Source organism: Crocuta crocuta, unplaced genomic scaffold (genome assembly GCF_008692635.1).
Source record: "Crocuta crocuta isolate KB4526 unplaced genomic scaffold, BGI_CrCroc_1.0 scaffold425, whole genome shotgun sequence".
Lineage (NCBI taxonomy): Eukaryota > Metazoa > Chordata > Mammalia > Carnivora > Hyaenidae > Crocuta > Crocuta crocuta.
Window position 1 is genome coordinate 1,124,198 of NW_027531909.1, and position 16,030 is coordinate 1,140,227.

The 16,030-nt window shown below is 38.8% G+C and overlaps 1 protein-coding gene across 3 annotated transcripts in view; it reads left to right on the plus strand.

Annotated features, from left to right (window-relative positions):
* FOCAD (focadhesin) overlaps positions 1–16,030 on the plus strand; it is a 377,756-nt gene that overhangs the window by 261,776 nt on the left and 99,950 nt on the right. For all 3 annotated transcript variants that reach the window (XM_077774673.1, XM_077774670.1, XM_077774671.1), the window contains exons 19-20: positions 1,314–1,452; positions 4,809–4,994. In XM_077774673.1, coding sequence (XP_077630799.1) covers positions 1,314–1,452; positions 4,809–4,994 — 325 coding nt within the window. The remainder of the gene's footprint in view (positions 1–1,313; positions 1,453–4,808; positions 4,995–16,030) is intronic.

Below are 16,030 nucleotides of genomic sequence, written 5' to 3' on the forward strand. Positions count from 1 at the left end.
CTCCTGATGATACTAAACCTGCCAAACTCAAAGTGTGTAGACAGACCAGAGACACTTGGAAAGCCCTGCTTGTGAGAGCCAAAAGGGTTGCGAATGTGCCCAAGTTTCTCCGGTTTGCACTGATATCAACAAAAGCCGTTGTGCCCTATGTGAAACATACATTGTTGTTATCTCTGTAATTATGGCTGGCTTGGTCCTCTGAGAATTGGGTCCTCCATACTGAATCAGAATTAAATCTTGTCTTGGAAAGCGCTCCGCTCGTCAGGTTGCTTTTATTCCTTCACTAGTGAAGAGAACACTAGTTATGGTTGAAAGGCTTCATTGGAATTAAGGTTATTATACTTAAGAGAAGCATTTCCTCTCTGTTTTCTTTTATCCCCCTGCAAGAATCCTGACTCAGTGCAGTTCCTAAATGGAACAGTGCTTTAGGGACCTATGAAGAAGGCAGTCTGCAGGAATTCTTAATTATTTCTAAAAATAACTCCGGGAGACAGGCTAATGGTAATGACCGGGTTCTGGCACTTTATGGTTATAGCAAACCACTTTTATATATTTTGATTTCCTCCCCTAATGCTTAATTATCTCCATGTGGGCATTATGATGGTGTGTCATTGAAAGTATTAAAAATTTAATTAATTGCTTGACAGTTGTAGCTTGTAGAAACTAAATGGTGGTAATCTTTTCCCATTTTCAAATTTTTGGTTCAAGCAAACCTAACTAATCACAGAGCACCCACAAAAATCTTCAAATTGCAAATTAGACACAATAAAGTATAGCTACCAATTACAGATTTTAGTGTTTTTATATTCTATAGCAACAAACTGCCGAGTCTAAAAAAAAGCCAACTAAAGCATTCTGTCCTTTTTTGATCTCTACTATATATTCTACTAGAAGATTTTAAGCTTTGCCATAGAGATATGGCCAGAATCACAAATTAAGAAAAAAAGTATTCCGACAACGCAAATATTTAATTACAAACCGTAGAAGTTCAATATATTGAATGTGTCAGTGTTTGCATTTTACTGTCAGATGGTGTAAAATTTTATTAGTGTTCTATAATAATCATTGCTTAGGCTGGCTTATGGTAATTTTCTTAGTATATTACCATTAGTTCTTTACATGGATCTGGGATTGTATCTAATAAGATAGAATTTACCATTTAGTTAATCTGAAAATGAACAGGTATTTTAAAATTAATTTTTAATGGTCTTTTGACATTACAGAGCAATGAGTCTCAGTCTTTATGTCTTCGCATAAAAAGGACAAAGAAAAGATTTTACGTAATGTTTTACTAGCCTTCTCTGTCATTTCAGATAAGACCAGAAATCCCTATTCCTGATGAGCTAGATGAAGATGAAGATGATGAGGGTGATGAAAAGGATCTGGATCTTTCCATTCCTGGCTCTTGCTATCTCAAACTGTTGTCGCTTACTGCTCCTTCGGTTTTACCAGGTGACTTCTATTTAATGCAGGGAAGCCAGCATTTGTCAGTGATTTTACCTGTCTGATGGTGTTGTTTTTTTTTCCTGTTTCCTGTTTTTTCCTGTATCTCCACATGGAGATAATTAAGCATTAGGGGAGGAAATCAAATGGAACTGGAAAACTAGTTGAAACAACCATTTTCAGGGAAAAACTAAAATTCATTTCGAAAGCTATATTCTACAAGACAAATTTGCAGTGGGACTTTAAGTCACTGGCTCAAATAGTGGTTCTTTATTCTATAAGCTGAATGGAAAGATCGTTAGAATCTTCAGAGATTTCCTGGGTACTTTCATTATGAATTTATTCTTTCTTTAGAATATTCCGAAGATGGTATCAATATTTGAAAGCTGTAAATTAATGGTTTAAAAAATGGATTAAATTGTATGATCATTCAGTTTTGATGAAAAGCTTACAGGACCTTGACATTTAAAATAAATTATTCTAATTATATCTAATCATTCTAATTCAGTATTAGCCAACATTTTTCCGAGCAGGCATCAATTACCTTGTTCTGTCCCAATTCTACCTTAAATGTACATGGATGTAAAAAGGTCAGTTTCTGAAAATTAAGTTCAGCCCACACAAGAAATGTCATCTTGTCAATCGTAATCTCCATATCCTATAATAGGCAAACTCCCCCCACCCCCACCCCAGGTTTCACCCTCCATGGAGATTTCCTGAGGAATTCAGGCACACACACATATATACTATTTATTTCTAGACAATTCTGTCCCAAATCCCTACCTCCTTTCATTAGAGGGAACTGAAACGGAGCACCTTAGACAAAGAGTTCACATTTCCTTTTCTCCCGATATCCAGAAAAGAGCCTTAAAGACTTGTTCCTGTTCTTCTCTTCTGTTCTTCCCCATTTCCTACCTCATGGCTCTGGAGAGTCTAGGACCCCTTTGCAGTTTTAGTAGTGAGTCCCAGGAAGGAAAAAAGCCTTCAGTTACCCAAAGTTCCTCCTGCGTCCCCAAATCGCCATAGAGGCAGAAGTCCTAGTCCTTTTGGGCTCTTGAAATGACGTTGTCCATCCCCCCCAGGTGTGTGGTATTGGAAAAGGAGACGGGTGGCCGAGGCGTGCTGTTGCCCTGTCCTCTCGGGATTTGGTGGCCATTAACTGGCTCTTCTACATCGTTTGTACTCGATGGTTATGAGTGTCTTTCCCCAAGAGAGAAGGGGACTGGGTGACCTGGGTGACTTAGTTGGTTCAGCAACCATCTCTTGATTTCAGCTCAGGTCATGATCTCCGGGCTATGGGATCGAGCCCTGTGTCAGGCTCTGCACTGAGCACGAGGCCTGCTGAAGATTATCTCTCTCTCTCTCTCCCTTTTCCCCTCCCCTGCTCATGCTCGCTCAATCTCTCTCTCTCTCCCTCCCTTTTCCCCTCCCCTCCTCATGTTCTCTCTCTCTCTTTAAAAAATAAAACAAAGCAAAAAAAATCACTATAGACTTATTAGGATTTCACTAGTTTGTTTTTCCCCCTATATAGTTTATACAATTTTTGGTTTAAATTTTTTTTCCACACAGCATAATGTCTTTGATATTTACCTGAATACTTGCCTATATCAATTTCTTTTCATTGCTGAATAGTATTCCATTGTAGGATGTACCACAGTTTGTCCACTCACCTATTAAAGGACATTAAGGGTGTTTTTAAAATTTATATCTAACACCTGTGTTCTACAGAATTTTCAGCACTTTGAAATTCTCACCTGACCATCTGGAGGGACAGGGCAAAGCTCAGAAGCAGTAGAAAAAGTTCATAGTTGCTAGCTTAGTGGCTAGAAAAGATGGTGCTGTATATATGGGTTATACTCATGGTATACCCTCATTTAAACTATTTTTGGGGCTCGAGTTAATTTGAGAATCCTTAGTTCTCTGAGAGCTTGACAAGTAGACAGATTTCCGTTCTCGAGTTAGTCTACATGCAGATGTATACTTACCTCCTGACATGTATGAACTTTTGCGAAAATAGATTCTCTTCTGAGAAAGCATGAAATTACCTTCTCCCACCATAGCTCCTTCTGTCTTCACAAACATGATTCTTAGCGACATGTTGCACAGTCTGTACTCACACCCAGAGTGAAGCAGTCCTACCCGTGTGTGCATGTAGGACTTGGGGTATGTGGCCGGTGCCTGGATGTCACTCATCTCTCTCATTCAGAGGATGTATTAATCAGGGGCTTGACAGAAGAGGCACATTCAGGTGGAGTCCTTGAGGGTTGTATACAGGGACCATTGACAGTTGTGTTGTCGGGGTTGGAGGAGATTCACAAGCAGTGGTGCATCACCCCAGGGGGCTTCATGTCCCTCAGCCTGAAGAGGTGAGGAAGGGGAGGTAGCAGTCTGGAGAATTAGAGCATCTGTGCCCTAAATAGTGTTGCCGAAGGGGAGCCAGGGTCTGCAGAAGAGGGACTACAGCAGCTCGTAGCAGACCTGCAGGACATGCCCTGACCTCACTCTGCTTCCAACCTCTGATCTTCTGTGAGTGTCTCCCATTGGATAAAGCCAACTGAAAGCCAAAGGAGGGAGCCCGAGGATGTAGTCGATAAAGGTTGTCTCCCAGCGCACAGAGCAGAGTGGAGAGGGTAGAGGGCAGATCCAGAGGGGTACATGGAAAACATCCCACACAGGTGTTCTCTGGGCCTTCAGTGGAGAAGTATGACCACATCTAGGAAGCTTCTATGTAGGATAACAGAACTGGGTGCGTAATAGATGCTCCAGTGAGCACCTGGTGCCTTCAATTTAATCATGGTCATTTGAAGCCGACTTTGAGATCTCTGAAGAATGAAATTCCTCTTCAGTGACGTGGACCCTTCTTTTGTGTTCCTATGAGAGGCACAGGCAGTGGGTTTTCTTTTTTGTTTTCCACACCACTTGTTTAGCTTAGATGTTTTTGTTGTTTTTTGTTTCTGTATTGGGCAACCTCTAGTGGCCCTTAGGAAAATAACACTGGAATACAAACCTGTTTTGTAGGCAAGTAGCAGTGAACATGGAGAGAAATGGATGATGGGTCCAGGATATATCTCTGAAGGCAGATCTAGAAGGACGTGCTAGCGGATTACGTATAATAAGTGTGAGAAAGAGAGGAATTAAGAGCGATGTCATTTTTAAACTTGAGTAGCTGGGTGCCATGTTATAATTTGGGAAGACTAAGAAAGGGATGGGAATCAAGGGTTCCCTTTTCCCTTTGTGAAGTTTGGTCTGAAATATAGCTGTGGGGGGCGGTGTATAAGTATGCATATAATAAATATATGTGAGTTAAGAACGAATGATGCTCTCCTAACATACTATGTTTACTTTTGATCTTTGAACTCTTGCAGCTTTGGAGGAATTTTTTACATCTCTTGTGAAGCAAGAAATGGTGAATATGCCCCGTGGAGTATATCACTCTGCATTAAAAGGAGGTGTTCGCTCAGACCAAGGAAAGACTGTAGCAGGAATCCCCAATTTTATATTGAAAATGTACGAAACAAATAAGCAACCTGGTTTGAAACCCGGCCTTGCAGGTGAGTACACTACCTAATATCAAGGTATAGGGTTTTGTTTTAATTAGGAAGTGTTCTTGATTTTATTTTAATTCATTAATTCTTAATTAAATTTTTAAAATTTAAATCCAAGTTAGTTAACATGTAGTTTAATAATAGTTTCAGGAGTAGAATTTAGTGATTTACCACATACATATGACACCCAGTGCTCATCCCAACAAGTGCCCTCCTTAACGCCCATCACCCATTTAGCCCATTTCCCCCAAAAACCCCTCCAGCAACCCTCAGTTTGCTCCCTGTATTTAAGAGTCACTTATGGTTTGCCTCCCTCTCTTTTGTTCTTGTTTTTCCTTCCCTTCCCCTATATTCATCTGTTTTGTTTCTTAAATACCACATATGAGTAAAATTGTAAGATACTTGTCTTTCTCTGATTTATTTCGCTTAGTATAATAGATTCTAGTGCCATCCACTTTTGTTGCAAATGACAAGATTTTTGATTGCCAAGTAATATTGATTGTCAAGTATTATTCCACTGTATATATACACCACATCTTTATCCATTCATCACTCGAACTTAATGTGGCTGTTGTTGATAATGCTGCTATCAACATTGACATGCATGTGCCCCTTCAAGTCAGCATTTTTTGTGTCCTTTGGTTTTATTTATTAGTGCAATTACTGCGTCATAGAGTAGTTCTATTTTTAATTTTTTGGGGAACCTCCACACTGTTCGGAGTGGCTGCATAAGTTTGCATTCCCACCAGCAGTGCAAGAGGGTTTTCCCTTTCTCTGCATCTTTGCCACCATTTGCTGTTTCCTGAATTGTTCATTGAAGCCATTCTGACAGGTGTGAGGTGGTATCCAATGCGGTTTTGATTTGTATTTCCCTGGTGATGAGTGACGTTGAGCACCTTTTCATGTGTCTGTTGGCCATCTGGATGTCTTCTTCGGAAAAGTGCCTTTTCATGTCTTTGGCCCATTTCTTCACTGGATTATTTGGTTTTTTGGGTGTTGAGTTTGATAAGTTTTTCAGAGAAATTCGATAATAACCCTTTATCCGAGAAGTCATTTGCAAATTATCTTCTCCCATTCCGTTGGTTGCCTTTTAGTTTTGTTGATTGTTTCCTTCGCTGTGCAGAAGTTTTTATCTTGATGAGGCCCCAGTAGTTCATTTTTGCTTTTGTTTCCCTTTCCTCTGGAGATGTCTAGTAAGAAGTTGCTGCTCCTGAGGTCAAAGAAGTTGTTGCCTGATTTTTCCTCTGGGATTTTGATGGTTTCCTGTCTTTGGGTCTTTCATCAGTATTGAGTTTATTTTTGTGTATGGTGTAAGAAAGTGATCCAGGTTCATTTTTCTGCATGTCACTGTCCACTTTCCCTCACATCATTTGCTGAGGAGACTGTCTTTTTGCCATTGGATACTCTTTCCTTTTTTGTCGAAGATTAGTTGGCCATACGTTTGTGGGTCTATTTCTGGGTTCTCTGTTCTGGTCCATTCATCTATGTGTCTGTTTTTGTGCCAGTACCATACTGTCTTGACGATTACAGCTTTGTAATACAGCTTGAAGTTGGGATTGTGATGCCTCCAGCTTTGGTTTTCTTTTTCAATATTACTTTGGCTATTTGGGGTCTTTTCTGGTTCCCTACAAATTTTACAATTGTTTATTCTAGCTCTGTGAAGAATGCTGGTGTTATTTTGATAGGGATTGCATTGAATGTATAGATTGCTACACACCGACATTTTAACAGTATTTTTTCTTCCAGTCCATGAGCATGGAATATTTTTCATTTCTTTGCATCTTCTTTAATTTCTTTCATAAGCTTTCTATAGTTTTCAGCATACATATCTTTTACCTCTCTGGTTAAGTTTATTCTTAGGTATTTTAAAATTATTGTTGTAGTTGTATATGGGATCAATTCCTTGGTTTCTCTTTCTGCTGCTTCATTATTGGTGGGTAAAGATGCAACTGATTTCTGTACTTTGATTTTATATCCTGTGACTTTGCTGAATTCATGTATCAGTTCTAGCAGTTTTGTGGTGGAGTCTTTTGGGTTTTCTTTCTTTCTTTTTTTTTTTTCTTTTTTTACTGTTTATTTATTTTTGAGAGAGAGAGAACATGAGCAGTTGAGGGACAGAGAGAAAGGGAGACATAGTATCTGAACCAAGCTCTAGGCTCTGAGCTGTCAGCACAGAGCCCAAAGAGCTTGAACCCACAGATCATGAGATCATGACCTGAGACGAAGTCAGACGCTTGACCAGGCCACCTAGGCGCCACCCAGTCTCCCCCTTTGGGTTTTCTACCTAGAGCACCATATCGTCTGCGAAGAGCGGAATTTTGCCTTCTTCTTTGCTGATTTGGATGCCTTTTATTTCATTTCATTGTCTGATTGCTGAGGCTAGGACTTCCAGTACTTAGTTGAACAGCAGCAGTGAGAGTGGACATCTCTGTTGTGTTCCTGACTTTAGAGGGAAAGTTCTCTGTCTTTCCCCATTGAAGATGATATTAGCTTTGGGTCTTTCTCATATGGCCCTTAGGATGTTGAAATATATTCCTCTACCCCTACTTTCTTGAGAATTTTTATCAAAAGTTTGCTGCATTTTTTTTAATGCTTTTTCTGCACCTGTTGAGAGGATCATGTGATTCTTATCCCACAGCCCAAGAATAAATCTCTCTTGATCACGGTGAGTAATTTGTTTGATATGTTATTGGATTTGATTCACCAGTGTCTTATTGAATATTTTTGCATCCATGTTCATCAGGGAAATTGGTCTGTAATCTGTCTTTTTTAGTGGGACCTTTGTCTGGTTTTGGAATCAAGGTAATGCTGGCCTCATAGAATGAGTTTGGAAGTTTTGCTTCTATTTCTGCTTATTTGGAATAGCTTCATTTATTTTTTTAATGTGTATTTATTTTTGAGACAGAGAGATAGAGTGTGAGTGGGGGGGGGCAGAGGAAGAGGGAGACAGAATCTGAAGTAGGCTGCAAGTTCTGAGCTGTCTACACAGATCCCAATGCAGAGCTTGAACCCACGAACTTCAAGATCATGACCTAAGCTGAAGTCAGACACCCAGCAGACCAAGCCACCCAGGCACTCCTAGAACAGCTTCAAAAGAATAGGTCTTAACTCTTTAAATGTTCGGTAGAATTCCCTGGGAAAGCCATCTGGCCTTGGACTCTTGTTTCTTGGGAGATTTTTAATTATTGATTCAATTTCTTTACTGGTTATGGGTATTTTAAAATTTTCTATTTCTTCCTGTTTCAGTTTTAGTAGTTTATAATGTTTCTAGGAATTTATCCATTTCTACCAGATTGCCCATTTTGTTGGCATATAATTGTTCATATCATACTCTTCTTATTGTTTGTATTTCTGAGTTGTTGGTTGGGATCTCTCCCCTTTTATTTGTGACTTTATTTATTTGGGTCCTTTCCTTTTTCTTTTGCTAAATCTGGCTAGAGGGTTATCAATTTTGTTGATTCTTTCTAAGAACCAGCTCCTAGTTTTGTTGATCTGTTCTACTGTTTTTTGATTTCAATATCATTGATTTCTGCTCTAATCCTGATTATTTCCCTTCTTCTGCTGGTTTCAGGCTTTATTTGCTGTTCTTTTTCCAGCTCCTTTTCGGTGTAAGGTTAGGTTGTGTATTTGAGACGTTTCTTCCTTTTTTAGGATTGCTGTATACTTCCCTCTTAGGACTGCCTTTGCTGTATCGCAGAGGTTTTAGAGGGTCATGTTTCCATTTTCATTGGCTTCCATGTACTTTTAATTTCCTCTTTAACTTCATGGTTAACCCATTCATTCTCTAGCAGGATGTTCTTTAATCTCCAAGTATTTGTTGACTTTTCCATTTTTTTCTTGTGGTGGATTTCAGGTTTCATAGCGTTTTGACCTGAAAATATGCATGGTGTAATATTGATCTCTTTGTTCTTATTGAGGGCTGGAGAATGTTCCATAGGGACTTGAGAAGAATGCCTATTCTGCTGCTTTAGGATGAAATGTTGTGAATATATTTGTTAAATCCATCGGATCCAGTGTGTCATTCAAAGCCGTTGTTTCCTTATTCATCTTCCACTCAGAGATCTGTCCATTGCCATAAGTGGGGTCTTAAAGTCCCCTACTATTATTGTATTATTATCAATGAGTTTCTTTATGTTGGTGATGAATTCATTTATATTTGGGTGGTTTCAAGTTGGGGGCATAAATATTTACAATAATTACATCTTCTTGTTGGATAGACCCAAGGTATAGGTTTCTAATACAATGATTTAACTTCCACTTTCGTGAAGGATGTGATAGGTCATGGCAGAGTGCTGCTGCTGCTGCTGCTGCTAACATTTAGACACAACTGGATAAATGACCAAGATAAACTACATTTTGAAGGCACCAGAGAACTATTGAAGCAGAGATGGGTAGATTAAAATTACAGAATGGAGAGAAAGAACATCTTAGAACTCTGCCCCCACTGCCCCATGGAAGACAGTCACTGATTTGGGTTGTGGGATAGGACTGGGGCTTGGCCTAGGAAGACGTCTCTTGGAATATAGAGAAACCAGTGGAGCCTTTAGTGGTTTCATGGGTCTAGAGTGATGTGATGATTACTTTTCTGTGTCAACTTGACTGATTTAAGTGATACCCAGGTAGCTGGTAACACAGTATTTCTGGATGTCTGTGAGTGTGGTTCTAGAAGAGGTTAGCATTTGAATGAGTAGACTGAATAAGAAGTTCACCCTCCCCAGTGTGGGTGGGCAGTATCCCAGTTCATTGATGGTCTGAATAGAAAAACAGACTAGTAAAGGGGTGAACTTGCTCTTTCCTTAGCCAGGACATCCATCTCCTCTGAATTACACCAGCGGCTTTCCTGGGTCACTCCAGCTCACAGACAACAAGATCATGGGACTGCTTAGCCTCCATAATCTTGAGGCGCAATTCTTATATAATTCTTATATTATATCATATTGATTGAGATCCTGTTTCTGGTTTTGTTTCTCTGAAGACTCTGGCTAATAAGCTAATAAGCTGAATACACTCTCTAATAAGCTATCTGGCCGAATTTTGAGTTTGCACTGAGAGTTAAGGCTGGTGCTACTAAGAGGCAGGGTGAAACCTCAGTCTAGTGGTACTTAGGGAAGGAAGAGGAGCAGGGTGAATGAGACAGAAAACGAAGCACACAAGCAGTGACTTGATAGTGAAGATCTACAGCTCTTTTCACCTGTGTGCACTTAACTTGTTCTCCCTCAGCTGGAGGCTGAAATTCAGGCTTGGCCTTAACAAGAGGCTGGTGCAGGAGCCAGAGAAACCAACAGAGATCTTGTCATTCATGCGGTGCCTGAGTGGCAAACCTGGGGACTTGCAGGGCCTTCGACACATAGTCTGTTTCTCCCTCAAGATATTTGTCAAATTTTGAAGCTTGATGGGATGGGAAGTGAAAGAGCTGAGCCGAAAACCTCTGACACATCTGAATCTCTCATAAGCTTTCCGTATAGAGGAGACTGAGGAAGCTGTCAGATGAAAGTCTTGGGGAAGGTGTACCCTGGGAACAGGGTTGTACTCAAGTAGACTGTTGCCAAAGCTATAATCAAGCCTAACCCAGTTCAATCTCTGATTCAATTTCGTGATCAGTCCTTCACTCTATCTGCCTGACAGGGGATAGAGTGGACACATAATCAGAGGGACAGCTCCTCTCTGATTAAAAAAAATAATATCATTTAGATTTTCCTGTGGTTCCTTTGTATACTGCCCAGTATATGATGAAAAAGTCCTGGACGCATGAAAAAGGAAGAAACTTTGAAATGAAGGGGACAATTCATGGAGATAAAGAATCACTCCTTTAAGAAAATATCACAGTTGTTGGGTTTTTTTTAATTTTTATTTTTTTATTTTTGAGAGAGAGAAACAGCACATGAGTAGGGGAGGGGCAGAGACAGAGAAGGAGACACAGAATCTGAAACAGGCTCCAGGCTCTCAACTGTCAGCACCGAGCCCGGTGCGGGGCCTGAACTTGGAAACAGTGAGATCATGACCTGAGCCGAAGTCGGACACTCAACCGACTGAGCCACCCAGGTGTCCCAGCAAATATCACAGTTCTAATCAGTGTGCACAAAATAACATAATTTCAAAATATATGAGAGAAATTAGTGAAACTAAAAGATAAAATGGACACACCTACCAGAAGGGAGGTGGGTGGGGGAATGGGTTCTATGGGAGTTGGGAATTAAGGAGAGCACTTGTTGTGATGCACACCGGGTGTTGTATCTAAGTGTTAAATCACTACACTGTATACCTGAAAGTCATATTACACTGTATGTTAGCTAACTGGAATTTAAATTTTAAAAACAGACAAGCCTACAATGGAAGTGGGATACTTTAAAACCTGTTTTTAATAGATTGATGAAAAAGCAGACCCAAAATAATCAGTAAATTTACAAAATAATACTGTGAACAAACTTTATTTGACATAGAGCATTGTAACTTACAGTGATAGAATTCTTATGTTGTTTAACAGTACTTGGAAAACTTACCAAAGTGAGCATGTGACAGACATAAACTTCAAGAAATTTCAAAACATTGAAGTTATTTAGAGTCTGTCTTCTGATGGTGGTGGAATTGGGCTAAAAATAAAGAAAAAGATAGCCAGAATGTCTCTGGTAGCCTCAAAACTGAACCATGTACTTAAAAACGATCGATCAAAGAAAACATAAAAATGGAAATCAGAAAATATTTTTAACTGAATCATAATGAAAATAAGCTACATCATGACTTGGGATGTAGCTACAGCAGCATTAGATGGAAATTTGTTCCTTCAGTGTATATGTTAAAAAATAAGAAAGGAAAACAATCATGATTTAAGCTTCCGTTTCAAGAATAACCAAAAATAAGCTTAAGGAAAAGAATAATAAAGATAAGAATAAAAACAATAGAAAACGTATAATGAAAATCACTGCCAAAAATGGATTCTTGGAAAACTTTAATAAAATTGATAAAGCCATTGTAAGTCTACACAATAAAATAGAGAAATATAGATTACCTCTAATCAGGAACAACAAAGGAGACACCTCTTCAGACCCTACAACATTCAAAAAGACCATAAAAGAATGTTATAAAGAACTTTTAGCTTTATAAGTTTCACAGTCATGATGGGATGTAGAAATTCATCAAAATACACAATTTTGCAAAACTGATAGAAGGAGAAATAGACTATCTGAATAGTTCAGTATGTATGAAAGAAATTAAATCTGTAATAACTTTCCTACAAAGAAAACTCCAAGTGCAGATGGCTTCCTTAGTTAATTCTTATAGGAAATCAAGAAATAATAATGGTCTTTCATAAATTCTAACAGAGAATAGAAAAAGGGAGCAGTTTTGATACAGTCAGCATAATCTTGATACCAAGTACCAGAAGGGAATATTATAAACCTATTAACCAATCTCTCCCTTTGAACATAGTTGTAAAAATACCCAAAAATATACTAGAAAATTGAATTCAATACTTAGAGAGTAATACATAACAATTAAGTGGGGTTAATTTAGTGTTTGAAAATCAGTATAATTCAGTACATTAATAAAAAAAGGCAGAACAGTCTTCAGATGATCTCAATAGATGTAGAAAAAGCCTTTGAAAAGTTTTATTCCCATTCATGATACAAAAAAAGACTCCCACTAAACTATGAATGGAAGGGAACATTTTTTTAAATGTTTGTTTATTTTGAGAGAATTCAAAAGGTGGGGGACCAGAGAGAGATAGAGAATCCCAAGCAGGCTCCATGCTGTCAGTGCAAGCCCTACACAGAACTTGAACTCACCAACCTTGAGTCCAAACCTAAGAGTCAGACACTTAACCAACTGAGCCACCCAGGTGCTCCAAAAGGGAAATTTTTTAAATTCTAATAAAGAACAGCTGCAATATTGTTTTTGTTCTTAATACTGACATATTGAAACTTTTACTCCTTGAGATTGGGGAAAAGATAGGGATGTTTGTTATAGGCACTATTAGTATTTTTTTTTAACTGTTTAAATGTTTATTTACTTTTGAGAGCGAGAGAAACAAAGACAGAGTGTGAACGGGAGAGGAGCAGACAGAGGGAGACACAGAATCTGAAGCAGGCTCCAGGTTCCAAGCTGGCAGCACAGAGCCCAATGTGGGGCTCAAACTCATGAACTGCAAGATCATGACCTGAGTCAAAGTTGGACACTTAACCGACTGAGCCGCCAAGTGCCCCTATTATTTAGTATTTTAATGAAGACTGTAGCTAATGTAATAAGCCAAGAAAAAGAAATAAAAGTAATAAGCATTAGAAAGGAAGAAATCAAATAGTAATTATTTGCAGATGATGAACTAGACATTAAAATAGTCATTGGTGGGGTGCCTGGCTGCCTCAGTAGAGCATGTGACTCTTGATCTCGGGGTCATGAGTTTCAGCCCCATGGTGAGCATAAAACTTAGTTTAAAACAAAAAAAAGAGGCATTTGTGATTATTCAATTAAATAGTCATTATTTGCAGATGATTGTGTAGTATGTAGAAAATCCAAAATAACCTACAACTAGTTAGGATTAATAAATGGAGGCGCCTGGGTGGCTCAGTCAGTTGACCGTCTGACCCTTGGTTTCGGCTCAGGTCATGATCTCGTAGTTCATTAGCTTGAACCCCACGTCAGGTCTGCGCTGACAGTGCTAAGCCTGCTTGGGATATTCTCTCTCTCTCTCTCTTTCTTTCTCTCTCTCTCTCTCTCTCTCCCTCCCTCCCTCCCTCCCTCTCTCCCTCCCTCTCCCCCCTCTCTGCCCTTCCCCTCCTTGGTCATTCTTTCTCTTTCTCAAGATAAATTAAAAACCTTGAAAAAAAGAGTATTAATAAATGAATTCAGCAAGGTTACTGAATTACATACAAAGGTTAACCTGCAAATCAATTATATATTTTCATATACCATAACAAAAATAAAATTTAAAGACTGTACCATTTATCAAAGCACTGAAAAATATTAATTACCTAGGATAAATTTAGCAGAGTGTGTAAAACCTTTAACCTGGAAGCTACAAAATATTATGGAATAAAATTAAAGAAATCCTAGTAAGTGAAATGATATATAGTGTTTATGGACTAGAAGACACCAAGTTGTAAAAATGTCAGTTATCTTCAAATTAATAGATAGAGTCGATCCAGTCCCAAGCAGTATCCCACTTAGGATATTGGAAGTTGACAAGCCCCTTTTAAAATTTGTGTGGAAATGCAAAAGACCAAAATTAGCCAAAGTAATCTTGAAGAGCAGCAACAAAGTAGGAGGATATATAATACCAGATACCAAGACCTATCATAAAGCCACAATACTTGAGAATGTGGGGGCGCCTGGTGGCTCAGTCTGTAGAGCCTCCTACTTCGGCTCAGGTCATGATCTCATGATTTGTGGGTTCAAGCCCCATGTCAAGTTCTGTGCTGACAGCTCAGAATCTGGAGACTACTTCAGATTTTATGTCTCCCTCTCTCTCTGCCCCTCCTCTGCTCATACTCTGTTTCTCTCTTTCTCAAAAATCTGTAAAGATTAAAACAAAAATATTTTTTAAATAAATTTAAAAATATGGAGAGAGTAGCATTGGTACAAGAATAGACAGATTTACCAACAAAGAATATAGAGCACCCAGAAACAAACCCACATATCAAAGTCACCAGGTTTATTACACAGGGGACACTCAGTGCTGTGAAGAAAAGAGACCATCTTTTTCAGTAAATGGTCCTATAGTTAAAGTCTCATGTTATAAAACTAACAAATTATATCAAAATCAAGATCCTGTGTTAACCAATATCTACCTTTAAGAGTGTGAAAAAGCAGGCCACGGAATGCAAATACATATTTGTGATAAAGGGTTCAATTTAGACTATATCAAGAAGCTTTTGCAAATCGTTAAGAAAGTCACTCAATTAAAAAATGGGGGGAAGTGGGGAAAAGAATTGAACACATTTTCCAGAAGAAGAAATTCAGATGTCCAGTGAACTTACAAGTAGATAGTCAACTTCATCGTCAAATGCAAATTCAAACACAAGAAGATACCATTAACAGGATGGCTAAGATGAAAAGAGATGGAAAATAAAAAGTATTGGTTAATATGTGGACTAACCAGAATGGCTGCTGGGAATGTAAGTTCGTATGACTGCTTTGGAAAACTGGTTTGGAACCCGTTCATATCCTGTGTTACCTAGTCATTTCATTCTTAGGGATAAACTGAAATGAAATCACCCAAAGACATACTATAATGTCCAGAAGAGCATTATGTGAGTAGCCATCAACTTGAAAGCTATCCACTTTCCTACTGACAGTAAAATGGATAAATCAATTTTGTTACATTCCCATGATGGAGTGTTACTCCACCCCAAGAATGAGCCTACTAAAACTGCCAATGTTGTGGATGATTCTCGCAATGATTATTGAGTCAAAAAAGCCAGATATAAAAGCATATATACGGTCTAATCCCATTTATATAAAGTACCAAAGTAGGCAAAATGATCATTAGAAGGCTGTTACCGTTGGGGTGGGGATGGAAGTGACTGGAAGGAGACATGAGAAAGGCTTTTGGGGTGTTGATAATGTTTTATTTCTTCATCTGGATGCCGATCACATGCTGTTTGTGAGAATTCATTGAGCTGTATGCTCAATGTGCACTTTCCGTGTTGCATATCTTAACTTCAATAAGAGAGGTTTTAAAATGTAATGATCTTTATATTTTAAATGATCTTAGTTCTTGAGTGTGTCTTCTCATTGGCTCAGAATTACCCAGAGAGCTTCCAAGACTCCTCTCACTCATGGTCTAGCATTTGGCTGCCTATCTTTGCTTTTCAGTCGACGGGGGGAGGGGGGGGCAGCCAGAACTGAGAGAGTTCAATTCAAGAACTTAGTTGACCAGAGTGGGGAGGACAGGAAGGGTTAGAGGAACAGGAAGGAGGAAGAAGGGGAGGGTGAATGCATGTTGAGTGTAGGGATGAAGGAAAACTTATCCACTTGTGGGTATAAACGAAAGGATTATATCAATTCTCAAGGATTATATTTGCAAGCATTTCTCTTTCATTGGAATTTAT